The sequence below is a fragment of the Tauraco erythrolophus genome, chromosome 9, assembly GCF_009769465.1.
Source record: "Tauraco erythrolophus isolate bTauEry1 chromosome 9, bTauEry1.pri, whole genome shotgun sequence".
Lineage (NCBI taxonomy): Eukaryota > Metazoa > Chordata > Aves > Musophagiformes > Musophagidae > Tauraco > Tauraco erythrolophus.
In genome coordinates this window covers 38380896-38407175 of record NC_141473.1, presented here as the reverse complement: position 1 = coordinate 38407175, position 26280 = coordinate 38380896, and the positions used below count along the sequence as shown (strand labels likewise).

The 26280-nt window shown below is 52.8% G+C and overlaps 2 protein-coding genes across 2 annotated transcripts; one reads left to right on the top strand and one right to left on the bottom strand.

The window, feature by feature from the left end:
- The first annotated feature begins 345 nt into the window (after positions 1-345).
- Positions 346-20073, top strand: DNAJB12 (DnaJ heat shock protein family (Hsp40) member B12). The gene is made up of 9 exons (XM_086616509.1): positions 346-481; positions 4289-4463; positions 5886-6031; positions 9124-9309; positions 11186-11265; positions 12431-12540; positions 15617-15789; positions 16525-16676; positions 18070-20073. Exons 1-8 carry the CDS (start codon positions 349-351, stop codon positions 16644-16646), a joined length of 1125 nt encoding a protein of 374 aa, XP_086472635.1. The 5' UTR covers positions 346-348; the 3' UTR covers positions 16647-16676; positions 18070-20073.
- A 3208-nt stretch (positions 20074-23281) lies between these two features.
- Positions 23282-24555, bottom strand: DDIT4 (DNA damage inducible transcript 4). The gene is made up of 2 exons (XM_086616706.1): positions 24459-24555; positions 23282-24219 (listed from the first exon to the last, which is right to left on the bottom strand). The coding sequence occupies exons 1-2, from the start codon at positions 24553-24555 to the stop codon at positions 23744-23746; spliced, it is 573 nt and encodes a 190-aa protein (XP_086472832.1). The 3' UTR covers positions 23282-23743.
- Between the last annotated feature and the right edge of the window lie 1725 nt (positions 24556-26280).

The following is a 26280-nucleotide window of genomic DNA, read 5'->3' as shown; positions in this document are numbered from 1 at the left end:
TCCCAGGCTCCGGAGGGGGCGTACCGCCCTCCGTTTGCCGGGACGGGCACCCCTGTCTCCCGCCACCGGCTCCGGGGGCGGGGGGGTGGGTTTCTCTTCCAGCAGCAGCTCGCTGCTTTTCCAGGACCGGGATGTGCCGGGAGGGCTTTTCCCCGCACTCAGCGGGGGAGAACGGAGCCACCCGCTTCCCCTGCGCGGTGGCACCGGGACGGGGGGGGGGGGGGGGGGGGCGCGCCCGTGGCCCCGCCCCGCCGCGCGCGAGGGCGGGGCGCGCGTGACGCCATCAGGGCGCGCGCGGCCCCGCCCCCTTCCCCCCCCCCGCCCGCCTGCCCGGTCGCCGCCGCCGCCATGGAGTCGAACAGGGACGAGGCGGAGCGGTGCATCGGCATCGCGCTGGCAGCCGAGAAGGCCAACCAGCCCGACAAGGCGCGCCGCTTCCTGGAGAAGGCGCAGCGCCTCTACCCCTCGGCGCGGGTCCGCGGTGAGCGGCGGGGCGGGGCGCGGCGGCGGGGGGGGAAGGGGGGGGGAGGCGGGGGGGTGTTACCGGGGGAGCGGGGCCTGCGCCGCCGCCGCCGCGCCTGACCTCTCACCCGCACCGCGCCTGCGCAGTGCGCCCGGCGGGGGGGGGGGTGTGTGTGGGGGCGCGGCGCGGGGCATGCCGGGAACGCGAGTTCGGTCTCTCTGACGGGCGGGCGGCCGGCAGGGTCCCGGCGGGGACGGTGTCCCCCCCCCGGGGCTGCTGTTTGCTGGCTGTGAGCTGTTACCGGCGGCGTGCGCCTCCCCGCCCGGTTGGCGGCCCGCGGGTGTCTCCTCAGGGAGGAGGGCGGGAATGGGGGCGCCGGGAGAGGAGCCAGCGGGCTGCGAGGCCTCGGTCCCGGCAGCACCTCAGCCCCCGGGAGCGGCGGGCAGCGGCTTCACGCGGTGGAACAGACCTCGTTGGAGCTCGCTTGTTTTCCCTGGGCATTCCACTCGGGAAGGGTCGCTTCCCGTTTTGTGCGCCCCCGTTGGTTAGCACAGTAGAGCCGGCACGGTTCCTCTCGGCACGCTTGGAAAACGATCTTCCTTCTCGGAGGCTTTTCTGCCGGTTTTATGGGTTTTGAAAAACGATCCTCAAACCATCCTTCCTTTCCTGGGAGCTTTATGGTGTACATAACTGATGTGCCAGAAAAGCAACCGGGAAGTGGTTTCTTTCTCCATGTGTTCTTACGTTGCAGAAATTTATGCAAAGCATTGGTTTTGTTTTGTTTTGTTTTGTTTTTTCCATTTTTTTTTACTTTGACAGACCTTATCTGAGTTTTGATTCTTCAGCTGTGTTTTGCAGCTTGACTGTCCTGCAGAGCACCCAAGGCTTCATGTAATCATCTCTTTGGTTGCATGAAGCCTCTTCCCCTTCCCTCAAACACAGCATATCAGCCTGTTGTACATGTGGTGTGGTCTTCCTTCCCATTCAGAGTTTACACTTTTGTGAAATTACTGGGGAGGAAAAGTGACGTTTAGAGGAAAAAGCGTGGCATAGCACACAGAAAGGCCCGCTCTGACAGGGATCGCTCTTCCTGATGGGCTCTGCTAGGGCGTGCACCAGAGAAACAGATGTGGATGACAGCAAGCACCAGTTTGCAACGTAAAGCAGTCATGTTTTGCCCTAATCCCGTGGCCTGGAATGCCCAGAATAAAAGATGGGATACGTACTGGTAGAGAACCGGAGCACAGGAGAGGAAAGGGGGTCAGTGGGGCAGGTTAATGTCGAATACAGTGTGCTGATTTGTGGCCAGACCCAGCGATGCTGCTGGTACAAGTTCCAAGTCTGAGCTGCTGTCCGAGGACACTTTGCTTGATGTGCTGCTGGTTGCGCACTCATGCACTTTGGGTCTGTAGTTGGGAAACGTTGCCAAAGATCCCACAATTACACCACAGTCATTGCATCTTTACGTAGTTCTTGTTTCTCCCCGGGAAATCTCCTTTCTTTCTCATGAGTTACATTGGGTTTAGCAACAATCAGCGACGTGGACCTTGCACAGCCGGCGCTTCAGACTCTGACCCTGCTGGGTCCTACAGGTGTCGTCACAGGATCAGCAAAGGGTTTTGCAAGGAGATTTCAGCAAAAGTCTTCTCCTGCCTAAATGCAGCCGGGTACGCTGGTATAGACAAAGCCCTACTGGTCGCCTTTAAGTGGAAGTTTTGGAAAAATTCACAGAAGTTGAGCAAATGTTGGCTAATAAGCCAGGAAAACTGATCCATAGCACGTGCTTGGTGGGGAGCTGAGTTGGCAGAACTGAAAACTAATCCAGCAGTCTCTGCTTCAGTAGCTTGTGAATTTGTCCGGTGCTGTGACTGCAGAGAGGACCAGCGTGGCTCTGGGATGCAGAAACAATAGAACTGGGGCTGCAGAGCAAAACAGGACTGAGCTGCGGCCATACGTGGGCTTCTGTGGTTGGTTTTGGGAACTACGCTACCAAAAATGTCTTGGCAAGCTGTAGGGAACCGAGCTGGAAACAGCAAGAGTGGGGTGGGTGGAGGGACGGCCTCGCGAGAGGAGGTTTAAAAGCGCCTGGCGCATTACCCCAGGTTTGGAAGGAACAAAAGCAAAGACTGTAATTTTCTGAACGCTCTTGTGGCGTAAATATGAGTGAGGGAAGGATTTATTTTTCTGAAAGCTGAAATCTGTGAAAGCCGCAAGCTCAGAAGCTCATCCAGTGAGTTACTGCTCGTTCGCCCGCTGTCGTCTTCATCCTTTGTCCCGTAACAGTTGCCTGTATTGGCTGTTGGATTACCGAGCGGTTTTTTCTTGCCCCTACGAGCTCCGCGGGGCAGATAGGATATCTCGGCTCTGCTCTTGGCCTGCAAGCGTTGTTTGCGCTTGCATAAAGAATGTGATACCCCCATAGTGCAAGGTCTGTAACGTGCAATCTGCAGGAGGAGATGAAACGTTCTTCTGGGTTCTAGGCTCTGGATAAAAGACTGCAGGCTCGTCAAGTTTCTGATGCCTTTGTAAATAACGTCGTCTGGATCTAATCGTGTTATGTGCGCCTGTTCTTTGGAACAGGGATGCAATATATAAACTTCAGAAGCTACAGGCATAGAATCATAGAATGGTTTGGGTTGGAAGGGACCTCAAAGATCATCTAGTTCCAACCCCCCTGCCATGGACAGGGACATCCTCCACTACACCAGGTTGCCCAAAGCCTCATCCAACCTGGCCTTGAACACTTCCAGGGATGAGGCAGCCACAACTTCTCTGGGCAACCTGTTCCAGTGCCTCACCACCCTCTGAGTGAAAAATTTCTTCCTTATATCCAATCTCCCTTCTTCTGATATTTGGTTAAAAAAAGACAAAAATGGTTTAAAAATGTGGTGCTCTCCAGCTGCCAGAGAAATGCGTGCTGTGGAAAGATACTTCTGTGCTCGGGGGGGGTCTCATTTGGTTTCACAGTGTTGTCACCTGTGCGGTTAGGTCAGGCCTGAATGTTTGTCCCCTCCTGGCTGAAAAGGATGGAGGATGGTGCCTGAGCCTTGCCGAGGAGGAGGCGATAGTCTGCGGCAGTTTACCCAATACGTTGTGCACCCCAGTTAAGAAAAGGGAAGCTGAATTAACGCGATTCGTGTTTGATAACTGAGCGAAGGTGGGCTTCACAGCCTCTTCTGCGCGCGCCGAATGCGTAGGTAAGACAGCGCAAGAGGACAGGGCACCCTTCTGATTCGTGCGTTACGGGTCCCGTCGTGCTGCCAGCCGTCGGTGCCGCAGTCCCCGGAAGGGGAGTGTCCCTGTTTCACTGGCATCCCATGGCATTATTGTCTAAGCATTCTAAAGATAGAGCCTTGTCACATAATTCACCCAGCACAGTAGACTCTCAGAGGCAGGAGACGAAGAAGAATAACAAGCTTCATAATATGCTAGGGAGCAAACATGGAAACGCGTCGCTGTTAAGGAGAGATGCCGGGGGGGTGGGGGTGGAAAAGAGAAGACATGGATGCACCGCTTTGGTGATCCACTGTGGCTCCCAGGCTGTCCGGCTGCGTGGGCCTGGGGTTTTGGTGGAGGTTGTGTGCGATGGGAGAAGCAAGCGATATCTTCAGCAGTAGCCTTCGCATCTGGGCAAGAAGCAGCAGGAGCTCAAGGGTTCTTCAGGTGAAAAGGCAAGGGTCTTTCTGACGAAGGGTGGGGGGTCTTAGAGCAGTGCCAGAGATGAGGAGGGGTCTCTTTGTGGGAGAGCTGGAAGGGCAGATTCAGCTTGGCAGTCTCTTAACTTCGTGGGTTTTTTTCTTTTTGTTTTTTTTCCTCTCATTTCAGATCTACTTGAATCACTCAACAAGAACAAGCAATCGGCCAATGGCCAGTCCCAATCCAGAGAGTCCACAAACCCCCAGTTCAAGAAAATGAGCGGAGACTTCCCATCGGCCAACGGAGAGGCTGGTGGGGAGGCTCCCAAGGGCTACACTCAGGACCAGGTGGATGCAGTGAAGAGGTGCGTGCACAGCTCCCTGTGGCTGCAGCTCACAGTTTGAGTTTGTCATGCCATACCAGTCTGTTTTCCACAGTGTTTTGAAAGATTCTAGCTTTATTGAGTGGTTTCTGACTGGCTGGGTGTGAAAAGCATACCTAGGAGGATTTATAGCTACAGCAGCCCCGGGGGGCGGCGGGGTTGGCTCTACGAGGGATGAGATTTTTCCCCCAAAGGCATGCAGAGGCGCTGGAACTGTAGGCACGTGAACATCTTCCTGGCTGAGGTCCAAAGAGACGTTTTGAGTACGTTCGTCTCACGCGCTTGACATTAATGTTTGCTTTAGTGTTATTCAGTAATGCTGTGAAAAATCCCGTGTGCTCCCAAGGTCCCGTAGGTGGAATTCATGGCTCGTAGCTTGTGGTGGGCAGCCCTTCCTGCTCTGAGCTTGGGTTTAGTAGCAAGAGATGGGGCATATCCTTCTTCCTCTCTCCTGGTGATGTTCTGCTCATGGTCTCTCTTAGAGCTTGATAAAGTAGAAATCCACCGCAGGACTCTCTGCTCTGTTAGCACGACACTTCTAAAGCTCCTGCTGGAAAGTCCCAGGACATGTTTGTCCAGTTACCTGTTTTCCAAACCCTGTTTCAAGCTCTTTATTCCTTTCTACCATTTCCAAATACTGGAAGTTGAAGGACTGAACTGCAGGCACAGTCACTCGGTAAACTTTGTTTAAGGTTATGAGCGTGGTCTGAATTGCGCAAGAACTGCTCTGGCTAATGGACTTAGGGAGATGCTTGTTACATCATCCAGTTCTCCAAAAACTCAGCCTGCTTTATGCTGTTTCATCAAAGTCATGTGAGAAGGAGAAACCATTGCTGGGCTGTGAGTGTACCCATGTCCTGGTTAAACCACAACAGCCCAGAATGAACTGGGTTTCGCACGCAGGCCTGGGCAGCTCTCTCTCTCTCTCTCTCTCTCTTCCTCTAGAGTTCAGCTGATGTTATTTTTAGGTTTGTGAATTAACTGACTCTGAGGAGAGGGGGGGGGAAAAAGCCAATAGCCCAGCTATCCTTCAGATCCTGGCCTGCCATTGTAGGCCCTCCCAAGCAGCCTCCAAAACGTGAGCATGACGAGTCTGAAGCTTACGTGCCCATCACGTTCCTTTGCGGGCGATATCATTGCCCGAGGAGAGGCCCTTCTACCTCTACTGGCTTGACTTGTTCTGTGGGAGTGTTTGTGTGCTAGCAATGCAGGCGCAGCGGGAATGAGTCGGTGAAAAAAATTGGGTCACCCTCTGAGGAATTGGAGCTGAGTAAACCAGAGTTCACTGAACACCATCGACCGAAACCACGATGTGCGAGATGTTGCGGAGCTGACGTAGTCAATGCAAAGTGGTTTTCACAGATGAAACTAACTGTGCGTGTTTTCCCCCCTCTCTACTGGCAGGGTAAAGCAATGCAAAGATTACTATGAAATTCTGGGAGTAAACAGAGAAGCTTCTGATGAGGACCTGAAGAAGGCTTACCGGAAACTTGCACTGAAGTTTCACCCAGATAAGAACCACGCACCAGGGGCTACGGAGGCATTTAAAGGTAAAGAACATCTCCAGCTTTGTGATTTGCCCTTGACTATCAGGCAGTGGTGCTGAGTTGGGCTACAAGCACTCTTAAAAACAACCTCACCGGTCAGGGAGGGTGAAATAAAGCTCTTCTTTGTAAAGTTGTCTCTCTTCTGAGCGGGTTGTATGATGAACAAAGTGTAAGCTTAAAATAATAAACATAGGTTGGCACAGGTAGGATTCACCTCTGCTAGTCGGACAAGGAGAAGCCGCCTTTCTCTTTCTCCTAGCAGCCCTTCCTGTGTGTTGCTCCAGCCTCCTGCCACGCTGCTCAGGAGGAAAATCTCTCAGGATGTTAACTGTCCTCTTTTTTGGAGAGATGCAGGAGCGTTCACCTAGCAGGGAGAAGTTCCAAATCCTGCAGCCATCCAGCACGAGACAGGTGCTGGGGGGCACCTCGTCTACTGACAGATCCAGTAGAGACCCAGTAACTTGTGCAGCACCAGAAGCAGCCGTTGGGTTCACGAACCCCTCGAGAGAAACATTGCTGGGCAGGCCCAATGGCAGAAACCTCAACTTCTTCAGAGCTAGTATTTAGACACTCCCACTCATTGAGCATTTCAGACAGCCAGGAAGCCTCTGGGCTTCTAAGCAAGCACTCAGCACCTGACCCATCCCTGCAGATGGAATTGGTGGATAGAAACCCCAGGTGGAAATTTCTAGGGTGAATTCACACCAGCTGTACAACTGAGCCCAGCCAGAACTCAAAAAAGGTCATCGGGAGCTTCAGTTCTGCTGCAAAGAGCCCAATTCTCAGGGCCTCTCTACAAATGTTTGCTGAATAATAAGATGCCTTAAAACCAGAGTCATTTTCCAAGAGAAATGCTATTGCTTGGAACATATAACCCCATTTTTGCCTTGTAAGGTGTGGAAGTTTGATTATTATCATTGAGCTGAACGCAGAACTTCTCAAAGCCAGTTGTACAGCACTGGTTGTGCAGTGTTAATCCACTTGAACAGCGTGGTCTGATACTGGCCATGTTGGGAGTGAAATGCATGAGACTTCTGCTGGAGCAGGGAGCAAGGCTGGCCTGGTGTGAGTGTGTTGATAGAGTGTTGGGGTAAGCTCCGAGCAGACATGAATTCAGCAGTAAAAGTCTTATGTAAGGTTTGTTCAAGTCTTTCAAGACTTAAATCCGTAACCGATAAGTGTGTTGCTGTTAGCAAATAACGAGCTGACCCCCAGCGACTTGGGAGAGCCTGGTTTGGTCCGGGGGCCAGATTAGAGTGAGCATCTGCAGACATCTGCCTACGCCGCATGTGCAGTAGGCCGCCGTGCGATAGTGTATCCTTCGGTCCTTGCCAAGTGGCGAAAGGCAGGTTTCTTCACCTGTAATCTTAAATAATGATGTTTGCCGAAGGCTTTGACGAGAGTTACGTGCCAGAAGTCGCGCGTTAGGCAAGGTGCCCTTTATCCTCCACTGCGGGGCTATCTACTCTCACGTTATCTCTCCTCCAAGCGTTGCCTCGTCGGCTCCTCCGTCCTTCAGCCCCCGAGCTGAGCTCCTAGTTTGCAGGGCTCGCTGAAGTCCAGCTGTTTGGTTCCAGAGGGTGAAGGGGGAAACGTGCACTGCTATGAGGACTTTAGTTAATTTTTTCCTACACTGATGTATTAGCTGAAGTCTTGGCATTCGTCTTCCCGGTGACAGCTGATAAAGTGCTGTGTCTTGTCCTGAGACCTTGTTTCAGTCCATAGTTGCAGTAGGCTGCCTGTCTGTCTTCTGGCAGATTTGCATCACTGCCTTTGGCTGACGTTGGAGAAGGAGTTGAACCGGGCTACTCGGAGCTAAAATCCTGATTTGGAACGAGGCGTTTCTTGGGCTTTGTCAGCAGAAAGTCAGACGACGAACAAAACCCTGAACCGCTCGCTTTTTGTGGCTTAACTGCACAGTTTGAAAGAACAAGCTAATATGCCGAGAGTCAGTCCTTGTCGTCCGGCTTCCTTGCCTGGTTGTAGAAATGTTTGCCCGGCGTGCACTAATTATAACTGAGAAGGAGAACGAGTGTATTGACATTACATCCTCCACGCTCCAAATCTCTAGTCCAAGAAGAAACCGTACACCTTGACCTGACTACTGGGAAAACGTTGAATCTTGGAGTTAAATCTCCTCCAAAGGGCATGTATCTCCCTTTTCTACCACTTCTGCCTCTGCCTTTTATACACCAGGCAACTTCTGCCGTGAACATTTTTGCCTCCTTGTGACACAGGGAGGAGAGAGAATAGGCTCTGCGCTCACGTGGGGAGGCTCTAGGGTAGGTTGGTTCAGAGGGGAAGTGGTAAGATCCAGTGTGTCAAGAGAGAAGTACAGAAACAGGAGGGTGGCAGGTGGACACTCCGGTAGAAAGGCTCAAACGTGCTGAGGCTGGAAGGAGAGTGACCTGGGGAACTGATGGGGGTTTAGCTCCAGCACATATCCACCATCACAAGCACCATTAACAGTCCTTGTAATTACGCTCCTCACTTCTGGCATGTGGAAATTTTGAAATTCATAGCCGACAGACCCAACTTGTAGCCAACGTTTCCCTACTGGCTTTTATCAGAGATTTTAAAGTCTCTTGCAGTGATCTAGCCAGTATTTAAATTTTTCACAGTGCTGGTTTTAGGCTAGGGCATTGAATTCCCTTAATGCCACTTTCAAATAAAATTTGTCAAGAAAAAATTGTATTTTCCTGTACAGTTGCTTACGGCTGAAGGATTTGGGCATTAGTTGTTCAAAAGAAATAACCAGTTTAACTAAGTGAAACGTGTAGCTGCTCTACTACCAGCATTTCCTTTGCAATTCATAGTTTCATCCGTTTCTCTAGGGACATGCACCGAGTTCATACCAGTCATGTCATAACTTCTTCATTTGTATTAATTAAGCCCTTTTTCATTGAGTCTTTTGGTGTGGCAGAGGAACGTGCCAGGTACTAGTGCTGCGCCGCTGAAGTAGCCTGTTGAAAAGATGTGGGTAGTTGAGAATCTCGTTTGTGTAATGAGAAAGGCAAGTTCTGGCGGTTTGCGGGGCTACATGTATTGTCTGTAGAAGAAAGCAGCTAATTGCTTCCTCCTCGTCAATATTTCAGCCATCGGTAACGCGTACGCGGTGTTGAGCAACCCGGAGAAGAGGAAGCAATACGACCAGTTTGGAGACGAGAAACTCAACCCTGCTCGGCACGGACACAGTCACTCGGACTTCCACCGCGGGTTTGAGGCAGACATCTCCCCCGAGGACCTCTTCAACATGTTTTTTGGTGGTGGTTTTCCTTCTAGTAAGCACGTTAAACCTTAATCTCTCGAATGGGACCCGATCCTTTTGACAAAGCAACAGTGCAGTAGTGATTTGTTTGGCCACGCAAGGATCGCTGGGTTTGGTGAGAGAGAGTTCTCCTTCTCACGTGACCCAAACACCTAGAGTTTTCTAAATTGTTCAGGTGGGTGCTTGGAGAGCTCAGCGTCCAGCAGGTAATACCATCAGAGCTGGACTTCTTCCCAACTTCAGGTGTTTGTGTGCATGCTGGCAACATTAACGGTTACGAGGTGGGGCTGAACGTTAGAACGAAAAATGACTTTTTTTAAGGTTAGTTGTAAAAATAATCCTGTTTTGAAGAAGGCGTCCACTTCCTTCTTTCCACAGCGTCCCATGAAAAAGAGGAAAGTGTTATTTCTAGAGCATAATTTAAACCTCTTGAATTGAAAATGAAATCCGTGTCCTGTCCATCCACAGTGCTGATTGTGGTTTGGGTAGCAGGAAAGAACCGACTGCCTGTTCCTTTACTTGGTCAGTCCCGATCAAAAAGACACGGCTTTGATATAAGGATAAGGTTATTTTAGAAGATACTTGCCCTGGTCATATTTGACTGGCAGTGGAGGCAGCGCTTATTTGACCTCTGCAGACCAACTTGGAAAAAGAAATATTTTTGTTTCAATTGAGAAGATCTACTCTGGTAGCTCTTTCCTATCTGGCGTGTAAGAATTAACACACTAACGTCAGGCACTTGCAAAGTCATCTCAAAGCCTTTTGGAGCAGTCGTGTGCTGCCTGCCAGAGAGGTAAAACTACTCCAGTAAAACCAGCAGGTTGCTATTTTAGCTCAGTCTTTTTTTTTTTTCCTTTCCTCACTGTCCCGAGAGAATTCAGGACTCCTCTCTCAGCCAGTCTCCCTTTTCAGCTGTAGTTTTGACATTTAAAACAAGACATAGAAGAGCTCTGTCTTTAGGGTGGAAAAACTACCAAAATTCTTTCTTTTTGTAATTGGTTTTGACCTAAAGCAAATTCAGTTAGAAGTGAGGAGGCCTGGACAAGATACTCTCTCTACATACCTGACCCTGTGTTGAGCAGGAGGTTGGGCCTCCTGAGGTCACTTCTAACCTGGATTTTCATATAATCCTACAAAATCCTTTAGATGGATCTCTGTGCCCACCACCAGTTCACCTTCAGACATATCTGCTCAGTCCACATTAGGAATACTCATTTTTTGGCTGTGGCTTGTGTAGCTCGTTTTGTAAATGTTGGCTTCAGGTGATGAATAGAATTTTTTGGATATGAATTCTTCTGTCAATCCCCTGTGGAGTCCCATATCCGCTTCATCCTAAAGCTACAGCCATCTCTGTCAAGACTGTGATGGAGCGGCTTGAGTCAGGGGCTTCGGCTGTGGGGCCTGCTGACCAAAACCATGGACACCTTGCGCACTGGGACATCTGCAGGCATCTCAGGAATAGCCCACGTCTGTCAAACCACCATTTCGCTGAGACATCCCAGCTCCAGCCGGGCAGGTGTGGTGTCCTTCTTCCAGCTCGGAACGGGCTGGCATGCTGCTGGCTACGTGACATAGGCTGGACCGAGAGCTGTGAAAACAGCAGACCAGATCTAAGTGTCAGCACAGCATGGGTTCCTTTACAATCTCTATGTCCTTATATCTTTGCTGAGCGTGGCCCAAACCAAAGAAGCAGATCAAGCCCATTCTGACAATGTTCACAGTTAAAATTCCTGTATTTGCTGTTGTCAGCACCCAGCCTACTTTTTCCTACTGTGTTTTTATCGGTGAGGCTGACACGGAACATGGCCACCTTTTGTGGTTCGTTCCTGGCCAGCCAGCACCGTCTCACGTACTCTGACGTTTGTGTAACAGTTTTCTTTTGCCTGTAGGTAACGTTCACGTGTACAGCAACGGCAGGATGCGATACACCTACCATCAGAGGCAGGACAGACGAGAACATCAGGGTGATGTAAGTGGAGGACAGGCCGGGGGGTGGGAGTCGGAAGGTTTTTCCGATACGTGAAGCGCGAGCTAGTTGGTGTGGCTCTCTTGTGAAACAGTCCTGCTTGTTTCCTACCCCCCTGAACAGAAAGCTGGAGTCGTGGGAAGTGAGCTGACTTCAGAGCTCACACCAAGTTGCTGTTTAATTTACTGGTGGTTGTTCTCCCGGGGCTCTCATAGCTGTCATCCAGTGGGAGGAACGCTGGTGTGTCTGGAAACAGTGTCACTTTGAAATAAGTTTGCACCAGTAAAATGTGTCTGTCTTTACCACAGAATAAACATTTCCTTTCTGATTTAATTCTGTAGAATTTCAAAAGATAAATCCACTTTTCAGGTAACATGGAACTTGTGGCTCCTCCCAACATGAACTCATTCTCCCTTTTATTCCAGTATTGAAGATGGGGTGTTTGTAATCTGTGATGCTTAAGTAACCAAGGAAGACACTTTACAGCATGAGCTGTTTTTACGTTTTCCCATCACAGAAAATCAAAGTATGTCTCCAGCGCTCCAAGCCCTTTGGTCTAGAGAAGTGAGAATGAGAGGCTTGCTATTTAAGAGACCAGGGTTATGTATTGAAGGTTGCCATTTTCTGGGAATAGCCAACTGTGTATATTTAAAAAACAAACAAACAAACAAGAATTTCCTGAATATTTTTTCTCAGACTTGAAGGGGAAAGTGTGCTCTGCTAGAACTGGAGGGAGCTCAGGAGGTGAGGTAGAGGGGGAATTACTTTCATCTGACACCGAAGAGAGGAGAAGGCTTTCCATAAGACCAGTTCTGCTCACTAGCACAAGCAGGACAGAAACCACGTACGCTCTAGAAAAACAAAATACAGGCATGAGGCTTTTGAAATTCACTCGCAAGGCTCCCCCTGCCAGTCCCCTCTGCCCTTTGTCACATCCATAGAATGAGCAGCGGGTTTGGACCTTTGGAGTCACGCTGCTCTTTATGGAGGTGAACTGTGGGCTGCTGGGTTCCCCCCAGTTGTTTTGGGGTGCCTCCTAAGCCAAATGCCAGTGAAAAGCAGGAGAATTGAGGCTGTGTTAGGACTGGGAGGGAGGGAGAGGGATACTATAAGGTCCTTGCGTACAAGTGTATAGGTGGAACTCTACTGTGTGTTTCTGTTCCTTCAGGGTGGCCTTGGGTTGTTCGTCCAGCTGATGCCTATCCTCATCCTCATCATTGTGTCTGCTCTCAGCCAGATGATGGTCTCCAGCCCACCCTACAGTTTGAGCCAGAGACCGTTAGTACCTGTTACTCTAAAACGTACTCAGCTGGGGAGGGGGGTGAGTTCTGGTGGGCAGGGTGGCCTGGCGGGATAGGGATCTAGGCTCTGTTTTCCCTTAGGTTTTTTTTGGTTGGGGGTTTTGGGTTTTGGGGTTATTTTTGCCTTATCTCATCATACCGTTGCTCTTGCTGCCAGATGTCTCCCACATCAGTGAAGGCCTCCCGGTTCTCAGACAGGTCCTGAGATGGACGGTGTGGGGAAGGTTGGAGGGTGCTCACTTGCTAAGGGAGGATGTTCTTTCCCAGGGACGTTCTGCAGCCCGTACCCACAGCTGGGTGTGTCTGTCCTAGGAAGGGACAGACAAAATGACTTTGAGAGACTGTAGCCCAGCACCGAGATCCCATATGCAGAATGAATTGAGATGTAGAGTTAAACTGGGGTGTGAAGAACAAAAGCTCAATCTCTTTTTCAGGAAAGCCTCAGTTTAGGCCTATTACAAAGCAAGAGAGGAAGAGAAGAAGGAATAAAAGACGCTCCTAGAGAAATCCCGTTTTTGAACTCTAATCTTGCCGTGAAATAGCTACGGCCAGACATTTACTATGCGAAAGCGAAGCCGTTTCATTCTAGATCCTGTGGAAATTCCCCGACCTGCTCACTTGGCTGACAAATGAAATGAGTCTTTATTCTTACCCACTTGGCATTGCCAACAAAGAATGGGAAACCAGGCTTCGTTTCTGGCTGCTTGCATCATTCTTGACAAAAGCTTAATGTATTTTCAGTGGAAGTTCCTTATGTGTATTTAAAGAGAGTAGACTTGACTATAGCCGAGTTTAGCTCCACAGGTGGCAACGTTTGCCATTGATGATGTTAAATACTGTAAAACCCAGCTTAGCTTCCGAGTCCAAGGTAAAGGCTGGAATGTTAGTGCTTGGAACTGGCAGATAGAGCGGTTTGGAAGAGGGCACAGTTAAGGGTGATTCTGAGAGGCGAAAGGGTATTGAGATGTGATTCCTACAGTTGATATTGGGACTAGAAAATTAAGCATCAGATGTGTATACCAGTTTGGTTTATCCTGGTGGTTTATGGGGTGAGATGATGTTCAGTGGAGAGCAGCTTTTCAGCAGGCAGGGATTTGCTTCCAGCCTTGTCCGCTGTCAGAGGAAAGCCATCCCCTCGCCCCAGGTGTTTCTCTGCTGCTCGCTTCCCCATTCCCTGTGCTGTCCTTGTCTCCGTGTGCTTGGGTAGCAGTGAGCAAACCGATTTCCGAGTTCACATTTGGACAAGAGCGGCAAACGATCCAGTCCTCCATCATCCTTCCTGAATGACAGAGGCACTTCAAATGGAATTAGCTCGGGATTGGAAGGCGCACAGTGCCGGCAGGCGGTGCTGCTCGCTTGCGGAGGCAGCCCAGCCCCTTTTGCTGCCTGGTGTAAAGGGAAATGCTGTGCTTGGCTGCCCTTTGGCAGGAAGCTGGAGTTGGCTGCGCCGAATTCGGTGAGCAAGCTGGCGAGAAGCTTTTGAACCTGGTGAGGTTTTGATGCCATGTCTCCATAGCGAAGCTGTCACTGAGAAAGGCAGAGTCCTAAAGAACCATTTGTCACTCCATAAATCTCTTTCAAAAATCAGCTTTCTGCCAAAAGACCTGTCTAGTTGTGGGCCTGTCTGTGCCACCCTGCTCTTCTGTAACACCTCACCGAATTTGCCTGACGTGATTGCATGTCTGACTGCAGGTGGCAGGTTTCTCTCTCCAGGTCCTGCCCTTATTTTCATGTTTTACGCTCGAGCGTGCTGCTGAAGCTCCACGAGGTTAAATATTCCTCCTTTGAGCGTGCGCTTCGTAGCCTCGGTAGTTCATCTTTGTACGGAAGAGAATGTGAACTTTGGGAGAGCTTAGGGCTCTGTCTCGACAGGTAAAATAGTGAGCTGAGCTTCCAGGCTGCATCTCTGCCAGCAGGCACTGCCAGAGACGTGTTAGCCTTTGCCTCGAAAAACACCAAGAGAGCTTTTCGGTCATGTTCAGTCTATCCGGTTACCCACCACTCGGCCCTGAGTGCTGGACCTCGATGGGACGTGCAGGAGTCTTTGAATCACTCCTGTAAACCCTGATAACAGACTGAAGGGCGAGCCGGATGAGTTAATGTTTATACCTGGCTTAAGAATCAGGCTGGCTTTTAATGCAGCAGGCAGCTGGTATTTATTATGGGAAACTTTGGGCACGTCTCCAGATGGATCTGTTCCTGATGAATCCAGCATTTGGGCACAGGCCCTGTGTTACAGCTTGCAAACACGCCCTAGTGAGTATCTCCAGGTTTGCTGGAGCGTTGGGGAAAATAAGTACAGGGCTCTGTCTGAGGTGCAAATCCACGGGGGCAGGGTAGGAAGGGATTTCCTTCTGGAAAGTGCTTTGTGTGCTAGTCGGTGCAGGCTGGAGCACAGAGCGGGTCTGATTCTGTTCGTTGCAGCGTGCGATGCCGTAGAGGAAGCGGACACTCTTGGGGTCAGCGGACATCTTAGCAGAGGGGACTGGGTTCGACCGATGGGCAGCCTTGCTGAGCGGAGCCAGGGCAGGAGGGCGTTGCTGGGGAGCTGTGACAGCTCTGCCCTCATCTCGGCGCTGCCCTGCTCCTCTGCGCAGGCACCGTCCTGCCTCGCTGGGCTGCTCTTGCCCTGCACCACGCAAGCGTCAGCCTCCGAGCTCCGTAACCATCCTTGGGGCTCGCCGGCAAAAACAGACGGTGGTGTCGTCAGCAAGGAAGTTGCAGAGAGGTTTAATTAGCGCTGAAAATTCTAATGAACGCTTTATTTTAAGTGGGTTTAGGCCTTGGGCAATCTGCCTCAGAGTTATGTCTGTGTTCAGAGCTCTGCCCACCTAGCTAGAGGCCTGGCAGGTTTTCTCTCCCTGTGTTGGCGTTTTGTTTCCACCAGAAATGCTTCTCCTTTCCAAACCTTCAAGTCTGTGGATGCATAGGAGTGATGTAGGTTTTTCAGCGGTTTGGTATCGTGGCAAGCTGTGCGTTAAAAAGAGCTGGGAGCTTTTTGCTCTGCCCTTGAAGCGTGTCCTACACTCTTCTGACTCTTCTCCCTGAACTAGGTCTGTGGGTCACACACACAGGAGAATGACAGAGCACTTGAAAGTCGTCTACTATGTATCCGAGAACTTTGCAGATGAATACACGGGCACGAACCTGAAAAACGTGGAAAGGAGCGTGGAGGACGACTATATAGCAAACCTTCGAAATAACTGCTGGAAAGAGAAGCAGCAGAGTAAGTAGCGTGGGGTCAGAAGCGGAGGGTCTTGGCTGCTGCACGAGGTCAGCTTCGGAAAGGTCTTTTACTGGGGACTGAGTTATGCTAAATTTGTGCTTTAACACGGTGCGAGTGTGTTTCCTATATTGTTGGCTTTTTTTCCTATCTATGACTTCGTGACAAGTCCAGTGTATGGGGCTTTTTTTTTTCGTTTTTTAATGCTGCTGTAGAACTGGTCAGACAGGAGTTGTGCCCCAGAAGTTCTCTGCCGTGTCAATAGGATATCTCTGATTTCCACTGGAAGGGGAAGCTTGCAGCCATCTCATTTTCAGGAGGCCCCCCCATAGCTCTGTGTAATATTTTAGTTGTTCGAGGACTGTGTCTGAAAGTCTGCTGCCCGTGGTGTCCTCTGTCCCACATCCCATCCCTGCTTAGAAGGCTGCCTCTGTGTTTCTTCTTCCCCATGCTGCTAGGGTAACTTTGTGTAAGCTGCCTCATGTGCCTCCTGGGACTGAAGGCAGGTCCCGTCAGGTTCCTAAGGTTTTCCCTGGGATGGATGAGCTGTCAGCAGACGTTACGCCCATCCTGTCCTAAAGGGCACGGGGCATTTCCTCAGCTTCATCCTGTGCTTCGTCTCACCTCGGAGAACTTGAGGTGCCTCCTGTTCCCAGCAGAGTCCCTTGGTGGGACGTGGCCTGGTGGGTGGGTCCGCTTCCGCGTCGCCTTCCTAATGCTGAGCTTTTCCCTTCGCAGAGGAAGGCTTGTTGTACCGGGCACGCTACTTTGGAGACTCAGATCTGTACCAGCGAGCACAGAAGATGGGCACCCCCAGCTGTAGCAGACTGTCAGACGTTCAAGCCTCTCTGCACGGATAGTCACCACCTGCCCGCTCAGCAGGAGTCTAAGTACGAGCCGGCGACACTTCCCCCGGCAGCGGAGCAGGGCACGATGGCGCTTTTCCTACTTTTCCTACACAGATCTCTCTTGGAGACACAGATCTTCACGAGTCTCCTCTGGATGCACACACGTTACGGGGGGGAAGCACCCCCCCCTCCGTCAAGCGTGCGCTCGTTCGTTGGGAAATGGGTTTTGTTTAGTTTGCATGTTGGCACCCTCGGCTCTCTCCACGCTCCCTGTTTTCTCTGGCGCTGTCCCCGTTGGGTCTCTGGGAACAGAGCAAAAGCCCCGGGCACGCTGGCAACGCAGCTGAGATCTCGTTTTCCAGCGGCCATGGCAGCCAGCCGCCGCGTTTTAGTGAAGCTTTTTTTTGGTTGCTTTATTGTCTCTTTTGCTGAAAAAGCTGTTGTCCCCTGGCACTTGAAGAAATACGATGACAGGGAACAGACTCCTACCAAACAGATGTTCCTTGCCCTCCCCCCTTTTGCTTTCCCATGGCACTCCAGGAGAACAAAGCGAATGGCCAGAGTTCACAGCAGGTTGTAGAAGTAACTTACTGCGTTAAACTGGGAATCAAAGTGAAAACAGCCGAGGGGGAGTCCGGAAGACCGGTGGGTTGGAGAGCTTGAATTAAGGCGAGCCCAGATAGCACACGCGTGAGACCAGGTGTGCTGGGTTGTGGGAGAACTACACAAAAATAATGGAAAAAAAAAAAAAAGGCACAGAGTTTGAAGTCCTTTTTCTGCTTAATTATCTGGGCTGGTTTCATCTGCCAGATACTGCTGGGATGGCTGTAAAACGTACAGGTCCCTCCTACCACAGAATTATTTGAAAACAGGGTTTCTATAGAAAATAAATGGAAGGTGAAGCTTGCACCAAATGTTGGTGTACGGACACCATTTAGGCTTTGCAAAGACTTCTTGGGGACGTTGGGACATCTGGCTGCTTGATTTGTAGACACGAGTAAGGAGGTTTAGCAGGGGAGTTTTTCTTTGGCTTTTATTTTCCTTGGCAAAGGGAGTGCGTCTGAAAGTTTGGCCCTTAAAGCAAATCCTCTGGGTCACGTTTGGCCTTTTTTTTTTTTTTTTTTGGGGGGTGTATCCTGTTTTTGGAGCCATTCTTATCTTCATCTGCCCGCTCTCTTGTTTTAGTAGCTGCGCCTCTTCTTGCACAACAGACCGGCATTAATTACCTGCTTTTCTTTAATTGCCTCTCCGTACCCGTGGTCTGAAAAGAGCCGCTCTTAGACAGAGGGCCGGCTGCGGATTGGGATAGCGTGAATGAAAAAGCTGCTACCTGTAACCTGACGGGGAGGGGGGAAAGAAAGGAAGGGAGAGGGGGGGTGGGTACAGTGACGTGCCATTGTCCGGAGACTGACACCGCTACCGCTTTTGTTCCCAGACTCTTGAAATGCCTGAAGACTTTTGGTGAAGTGCACTGAGCCCAGGTGACAGACTTGATATTTAAAAAGAATCAAACCTTATCTTAAAAATGGAATCAGAGAATTAGCGACGCACAACTGCCCTCTTTCTTCTCTCTGCCCGTCTCTGCCGTTCGACCTGCGTCTCAGGCAGCGATCAGGACAGGAAATCAAGCTGCCCGTCTTCCTCCTTCCCTTCCGACACTGCTAGCGTGCCACAGTCTCGTTGCTTCTGGGATCCCACAACCCCGAGAACAGACACGTAGAGCGTAGCGTAACACTAACTGCAAAAGCCACAAAGCAGGAGGAGACCCTTCGCAACCACGCTGGTCACTGCCGACGGAGAGAGAGAAATCGGGACGGTTTGGTGACGAAAGAAAACTCTTAAAAAGAAAAAAAAAAAAAGAAAATATAATCTATTTAGAATTAATTTATAGCTGTATATACGTTGTACTTTTAAACTATGCAGGGGTTGGATGATTAAATTATTTTGTTTTCTGCCCGGTTTGGTGAACAGGGAAGCGGGAAGCCTCTGCCCGGGGTGTCTCGCTGCACAGCGCTTTCCTGCCTGATGCACTAGAACAAGAATCACTTTGCAGGTTGCTGTATTTTGCTTTCTGGAGGACAGCGGTGCTCTGTGGCTTGGGATGTCGATACCTGCCTCTCGGGTTTTAATAGCAGAAATTCCAAATCTGTCGGGGGTGACAAAGGAATCGGGGAAACTGCCCGGATTTGTGGTGTGGTTTTGCAGCGTTGGCAGAAGCTGCAGCGGGTCAGCTGAGCCCCGGCGTCGCCCTCGGTGATGGGAAGGATTGTCCTGGATGGTTTTTTTGCTCATCAGTCGTCGGGTTGATTTGTGCACGTAACTTCTGTTTTTTGCAGCGTCTGCTTTAATTTTGCCTCGTAATCAGCGAGCGGCGTTCGTTCTGTAAAGAGGGCTTTCCACAAGCCGTCTCCCTTTGTTGGGGCTTTTTTTGTGCGCGTGTCCTACACTGGGGGTTCCTCACCCACCCGCAGCCCCCGTTCGTGACGTGGCCGTGGCCTTGGCACCCTCTCCCTAACGTTTCCTAGAGGAGACCTGTAAAATACTGCTAATTCATAAGAAACGGAGCTTTCCATTGCTTCTGTTGAAAGAAGTTGTGCCGGGGGAGATGGGAGCGTGCGCTCCGTCGCTCCTCGGACCCGGCCTGAGCTCTGCAGCGCGTCTCTCGCTCGCTGGCCGTCGGGCAGGACCAGTGGGAGGGTACTCGAGGTTGGGAGCCATCCCTTCCAGCACAGCCGGCACGAGCGGAGCTACCTTCTATGGAATAAACTGGATTTGATTTTATTTTAGATTTTTTTTTTGGTACTCTGCAGTTCAGTTTTTGTCTAAAGATGTTGCCAGTGATGAACCGTCCCCCGACGCGCTCGGGGGGAATGAATCAAAAGCGCGGCGGCTCCCGGGTTGGGTGGCAGGGGCTGGAAGAGTTGAGAGTTAAGGTGGTTTTATTTCTTTGTCGTTAGGAATCCACGTGCTCCGTCTTCAGCTGTTTATTTATTTTGCAAAATATCAGCCCTCCTGTAAAAACTGCAAGCCTTATTATCCCACAGCCACCATGACTTGGACCTGATTTTAAGGTGGTTTTTTTCCTCTCTCTTTTTTTTTTTTTAAAGTGATTCTTCCACCTTTGGAAGGAATTGGGTGCAAGTACGGCGTTCGGAAATAGCTCTTAGAGGCACAGGCTAACCGGCATGGAGAGATCGTGGGGAGGGGGTTAAACGAAAATCACGTTCCGCAGGAGGTGCTGAACGTCTTGCACAACGGCATTCCTTGCCCAGAGCCTGCCCGCCAAAACCTCCTGATTATTCTTTTTTTTTCCCCAAGTAGATACCCATGGATAATAACGAGCGAGAAGGCGCAGATCCTAACGGACGCTCCCAGAGGCTGTATCTCTCGATTTAGACTTAATGATACAATTGTACATCTATAAATAAATGTTTATAACGTGAAAGGCTCCAGCTGTGTTGGCATCCCGCAGATCCTTGCCCCAGACAGCTCCGGTTTTACAGCTCCTTCGTGCTGCCTCCCTCGCATCCGCACAGGCGCTCGGTAAGTGAAATTTGGCGTCTTTGCCATCCCGGCAAGCCCCCGGGGGGGACTGAGCATTCCAGTGCTGCTGGGACCTTCCTGGCATGGGAGGGGGGACTATGCCTCCCTTCCCATAGGAGCAATGCCGTGAGCCACATTCCCCGCATCCTCCAGCTGAACTCTTTTGGGAAATGCCTTATTCTCGTCCCAGAACACCGCCATCCCAGCACCACCATCCCAGCGTTTTAAGGCACCCTTTGGATGGGTCCCCATCCAAGTGGGCAGGAAGGCTTGGGCTGCCTTTGTCCTGGGCAGAAATGCCAGCTTGGATGCGCTTCCCCATGGCAGGAGCTTGGAATGTGCCGGCTGCTGGCCCAAAATGGTTGGGATTTGGGGGTCTGTGCTCCCAAATGGGGCTCTTTTTCTCACATCCCCTCTCCCCGGGGCAGCAAAAGTCTTTTCCCACAGCACCCGAAACAGGCATGACCCCGCCGGCGCTCCCCTCCTCCTCCCCAGCCCCACACACTGAAGAGCTGGAGGCTTTGGAGTGGGTTTTTTTCCCCCTTTTCCCTTTTTTTTTTTTCCCTCTCTCAGAGGCGAGGCGTCACATCACTTCCATTTCCCCCCCAGTGCCAAATTCCCAGCAGTGAGGGTGAGTCAGCCCCGCTGGCCTCGCAACACCCACTCCAGTATGAACCAACGCTGGGCAAAACCCTCCGGTGCCACCGGCACAGACCCCATTCCATTACTTTTTTTTTTTTTTTTTTTAATTCTGCAATCAGGTACACCCACACCCCAGTTTTTGGAGAGGTTTTGCTGCGTTTTGGGTCATTCCCAGCCCGGAGCAATGGGAGATGCTCTGCGTTTCCGTGTGCTGGTCCCTGCTCACCAAAGGCGCGGGTGATTTGGAGCATAGTCCAGCAGGTAGGGAGCAAAGAAGACCCCCAGCTTCTCCCCACCATCAGTTTTAGCAGCAAAATGCAAGGGTTTATCGTTACCCTGGGGATTAAGTCCTCGTTTGCCTGATTGCTGCTGGCAACCTAAAAAATCTCCCTGCCACCGCCATGGCACCCAGGAGCGCAGGGCCAATGCTGGTGCCACAAATAGCCCCATCGCCACCCCCCGAGTCCCAAAAAATCTCCCTCTGCCTGTCCCCCCGCCCTGGGAAAGGCTAAATCCAGCCTGGCTGGAAGCTCCTGGCACCTTCCAGGGAGCTGCCAAAGCCCTGGGACTTGGACATCCCCCCACATTTGTCACAAAAAGGCCATTTTGCTATAAATAGAAGCCGTCGTTCACGGCTGGGGCTGTGACCATGGGGCGTTTGGGGGGCGGGGGGGCAGGTGGACCCGCACGGGGGGTGTTTTGCTGGGCGTCCCCCAGCAAAGAGGCTGTCCTGTGGCTCTGCGTTTGCTTTTGGGCGTTTTCGTGGCGTTTTTTGTTTGTTTTCTCGGTGTATTCTGCAAAGCCTTGATTATTCGTTGTAATAGTGATTTTTTTTTTAAAAAGTGGCACAGGATCCCTCGCCCGCCCTCGCAAGGGCTGGTGGGGGCGAGCAGGGGCCACGCTGCTGCTGGCAGCACGGCGAGACACGGGGTCATCCCCCCCGCCGCGTGCTTAGGAGCTCGATATATAAAAATACAGGTATTTATGGAGCTATATATATATATATAGCTTCGAGACCCGGTCTGCCTCAGCGGAGATGACAGCACAGCCCGAGCCGAGCCGCCGCTGTTGCTGCCGTCACCGCGCTGTAAATCTCTCACCGCAGCTGTTTCCGTCCCGTGCCAGCGGTGCCAAAACCTGCTCCTCTCGTGATTTTGCCAAGTGTTAGGTTTGGATTTTCCTTTCCAGCCCCCTCAGCGGCTCCTGGGATGGTTTGATGGTAGGTTTTGCCACCGGATGGTCCGGCAGGGCACCGTGCCATCTGGCACAGGGATGCCCCTCACGTGGTAGGGGGATGCTCTGGCACGTGACTCTTAGACACCCTGATCCCCAAAATTTTAGAGGGGGGAAAAACAACCCTTTGCACAACATGGGTTTGTAAAGGTGTGTTTCCAGCTGTACCTTCCCAGTGCTGCTTGTTGCTCCGATTGCTCCCAGGTGGTATTTACATGGGTGAGCAACCTCAGCTTGAAATACTCTGGTTGTGGGTTGGCCTTTTCAGAAACAACTTTTTTGGTGAGTATTTTCATCAAAAAGTCACTGTCTGTCCACAGGGGGAAAAAAAACCTAAACAAAACACACAAACCAACACCAGAAGCCCGAGCCAGAACAAACTCATGTTGAATGGAAGTGTTTGTGGGTTGGTTTTTTTTTTCAGGCTGGTTTTTATCCCCCACACCTTCCACTGGGCTCTTCGTTTGCCAAGCAGCTTAATTACACTCTAGTGAAAGCCTTTTCTCCGAGTGGCTCTAATTGCAGGCTTGGGAAATTGGTCTCATTTTTTGCAGAGCCTGGTCAGAGCTGGGAAGTGCTTCCCCTGCCAGGTGTGACCCTCTCCATTTCCCTCCCTTGCAATTTTAGCCAATTCTCCTGCTTTTCTGCCCAAACCCACCCCCCGTAGCTCCCACAGGAGGAGCAGCAGCCCCTTGCTGGAGTGCCAGGGTGCTGTTTTCCCCAGGGGACAGGCAGGCATCTGGCTGGCTCAGAACCTGACTCAGCTGCCCCTGAGTCACAACCCCATGGCCTGCAATTAGGGGCAGGCACAGTGGAATTCCCCCCTCCATTCCCAAAACCTACAGCTCCCACCACAGGGGCTGCGCACTGCCAGGGAAAAGCTTCCTGAGGAAGCCAGCGGGGATTTCGGACAGGTTGCATCATCCCTCTCCAGCCCAAGTGACAACAGGGAGACAGCAGGTTATCAATTAAGACAAGCTTTTATTAGAAAAGTAAAAAAAAAATCCATCCCGACACGATTGCATAGGAAGTCTTGCACTTGAACATCAAGTGTATGAGTGTAAACTGTAACCAATGAAGCACCCACGGCACAGCACAGCGAGGGGTCCTGCCCTCCATCCCCGCATCCCTCGCACACCCCTCTCCCACCACTCTTCCCTCTCATGATCAAAGACGCAACGCAATTTCAGACACGCATCCCCCCCTCTCCCACCCCCCCCCACCCCCCTCCTGCCTTACTGGGAGCCCACGCAGGGCCGCCCAGGTGCCAGCAGTGGGGTTTTGTCTTTGATCCAGATCCACAGCCCAGCTGTCACTCACTCCCACACACACCCTCCCCCAGAAACCCCATTGATTACAATCCTCGTTACAAAAAAAACATGATTAATCAGCCAACAGGAGACCGTCTGCCCCCCCAGCAGCCCTGCTGCCGCATCCGGGAGCGCAGTCGCCGCAATCATCCCACGATCATCAACAGTGTGAAGCGATCTCCGTGTCTGCGTCCCCATCCACTCCGCATCAGGGACGCCCCGGCACAGGCAGGCGCTGCACGGGGACCTCCGCCTGCCCGAACTACTTCCACCTACAGCCCTACTCCAGCCTAAGCTAAACTACAGCGGCTGCCGGGAGCCGCCACGCTCTCACCGGCTCTTCCAAAGCACTTGGGTAAGTCACTTCTCCGGCACAGCCCATCAGCACTCCTCTATGAGCAGCTGCTCGGAGCTGTACAGCTTCTTCTTGATGACCCTGAAGCCCGTGCTCAGCTTCAGCGGCGTGAAAGCCGGCCCGGAGGTGAAGAGTCCCTGGATCTTGGGCCAGAGGCGGGAGTCCAGCCGGAGCACCAGGGTGAGCTGGAAGGTGGGTACCACAGCGGGGTCCACGGCGATGTGCCCCACGTCGTGGCAGGCCTTGCCGTGCTCCACGCAGAGGTCCAGCAGGGCCCCGCGCAGCCCACAGGGCTCGCTGCAGGCCAGGCGCAGCAGCTCCGTCCTCACCTGCGCCAGGAGCTGGGCCGGCATGAGGAGCCGGGAGCAGCGCTTGGCACCCAGCGGGGCTCTGCCCAGCGTGGCCTGGACCAGCTCCATCAGGTTGGCGCACAGCAGCTCGTCCTCGGGGTCGTGCAGCAGGTCCAGGTCCGGCAGGGAGGCCTCCTCGGCGTACTCGGCATCTGCGGAGGGGACAGCAGGCAGGTCAGGATCGGGCCCACAGGGAGGGGTGGGCTGGGGTCTCACGGTGATGGAAGGGGGGAGACATCAAGCCCAGGGGTTTGGGGGGGTATAGTGGGGCACAGGGGCTTGGCTCCACACCCTCACCCCCCTTGGGCTGGGCACCTCCCAGCCCTCAAGGACCCCTCCTTCTCCCTCAGGGGCATCCCAAATCCCTCAGGAACCACTCCCCCCCACTCACCTCCCTCCGAGCCGGAGGCGCTGCCCAGCGACTCGCAGTCGGAGGTCTCCAGGCGGCCCCTCTCGCCGCCCGCCAGCCGCTCCCACAGCCCGGGCATGGCTCCGCCGCCGCCGCCCCCCGCTCTGCTCCCGGAGCCCCCGGCCGGCCCGCCTTATATAGGGGCGGGACGGGAGGCCCCGCCCCGCTGCCCCGCGCCCGCCAATGGAAGCGCGGGGCACGTCCGCGGCGTCTCTCCTGCCCGGTGACAGCGGGAGGCCCCGCCCCCTCCCCGCGCCCGGCCCGGCCCGGGACTCGCAAACGGCGGCGGGGGTTGCGTCAGGCCGGCCGGGCCGGGCCGGGCCGGGGACGGGGCAGCCCGCCTGCCGCTCTCGGTAGGTGCCCACCCGCGGGCACCTTCTGGTGGGGACGGCAGCGGGAAGCGGGACGCGGGCGGTGGCCGGTGGCCGGTGCGTGCCCCGCGCCCGCCGTTCCCCGACCCCTCTCCGGGTTGCGAAACGGGCCCCGGGCGGCACGGGACAGGGCCGCGAGAGGGTCTTCGTGCGCGGCGTTTGTAACGTGCCCGCGGATCACTCCCGTCTTCCAGGGCCTGGTCCCGCTGCCAGCGGCAGAGGCAGCCCGGGCATGGGCCGTGGCGGAGGCGCCTCCGCTGCCACCCTGCTCCGGGTGACAAACCCAGCGCCCCGGGCACTGGGTGCCGGTGTCCCATGAGCCGGCGATGTCCAAGATTCTTAACATGAGGGCTGTTGGAGCGACACGCGTTAAAAAGTCAGAGGGTGCGGAGTGGGTGAGAGCAGGTCAGGGCCAGGTTGGCACGGGGGTTTGTTCAGTGCCAGACTGGGGGTGACCCCCATCTGCCTCCCCCAGCCGTCCCCTAAAACGAGGGCAAGACGCCATCCCGCTCCGAGCCCTCTGCTCTGGAAGAGTGTCCCCACCCCGCAGGTGGGTGCGTGCCTGCCCCTGCGTACGTGACCTTTCCCAAGGCAGACCCCGAGGAGCGCGGGGAGCCGAAGGCCTATTAATTGGCGATAAAGAGCTTTGTTTGTCCTCCCGCCGTGCTGCCTGCAGCTTTATCGGAGGAGCTGGGCACACTGAAGTCACTCCAGGAGCTATCTTGGGTACTGTCCTTCCTGAGCAGAGATTGATAACGGCCTGGCGGTAAACATGGCAGAGAGCAAATGCCAGCCGGGAGAGAGGGGGACAGGCCCCCAACGCCGGTATCGCACCCGCCACCAGTCACCTCCGAGGACAAAATCTCCCAGCTGAGATCTGTGAGGTGGTGGGTGTGGAGGGTCCAGGCACCCCACCAGCAGCCGTGGCAGTGGGGAAATGGCTTTTCAGGAGTTAAAGGAGGAGTGAGGCTCAAATCCATCACCGTTTCGGAAGCAGGGGTCCAAGCCAGGGGAGCAGGGAGCATCCTGGGGAGCAGCCCTGCCAAGGGGATGTGCGGGGATCTGGGAACAAGCCCTGGCTTGCACCCGTGGCTTGCAGGACTATCGCTCTTCTTTTCAGGACAAAAACTGAACAAATCCTGGCTGTTAAAAATATACAAGGATATTTGTGCACTCGCCATGCGATACAGCAAAATATGTGCTTGGAAACAGTTGGATGGTGCTTGGGATCCTGTTTTTAACAAAATGTAGCTCGTGGTTTTTTCTCCCCACAACCACTGGTACGAGTGTTGGCTGGGGGAGGCTGAAAATAGATGAGGAACTGCTGGCTTTGGGGTCAAAACGGGGAAAACAGCAAATAAAAAGAGGGAAAGGACCACAGGGAAAGGCGCCTTGCTAAAAAAAACCCCTGGAATTCTGAAGCCAAGCATAAA

Excerpts from the sequence above, each read along its gene's own strand:
- DNAJB12 (XM_086616509.1), top strand. The coding sequence starts at position 349 with ATGGAGTCGAACAGGGACGAGGCGGAGCGGTGCATCGGCATCGCGCTG. Across the intron at positions 482-4,288 it reads CCCCTCGGCGCGGGTCCGCG|ATCTACTTGAATCACTCAAC; the intron begins GTGAGCGGCGGG and ends CTCTCATTTCAG. Across the intron at positions 11,266-12,430 it reads GACGAGAACATCAGGGTGAT|GGTGGCCTTGGGTTGTTCGT; the intron begins GTAAGTGGAGGA and ends CTGTTCCTTCAG.
- DDIT4 (XM_086616706.1), bottom strand. The coding sequence starts at position 24,555 with ATGCCCGGGCTGTGGGAGCGGCTGGCGGGCGGCGAGAGGGGCCGCCTG. Across the intron at positions 24,220-24,458 it reads CGCCTCCGGCTCGGAGGGAG|ATGCCGAGTACGCCGAGGAG; the intron begins GTGAGTGGGGGG and ends TCCCCTCCGCAG.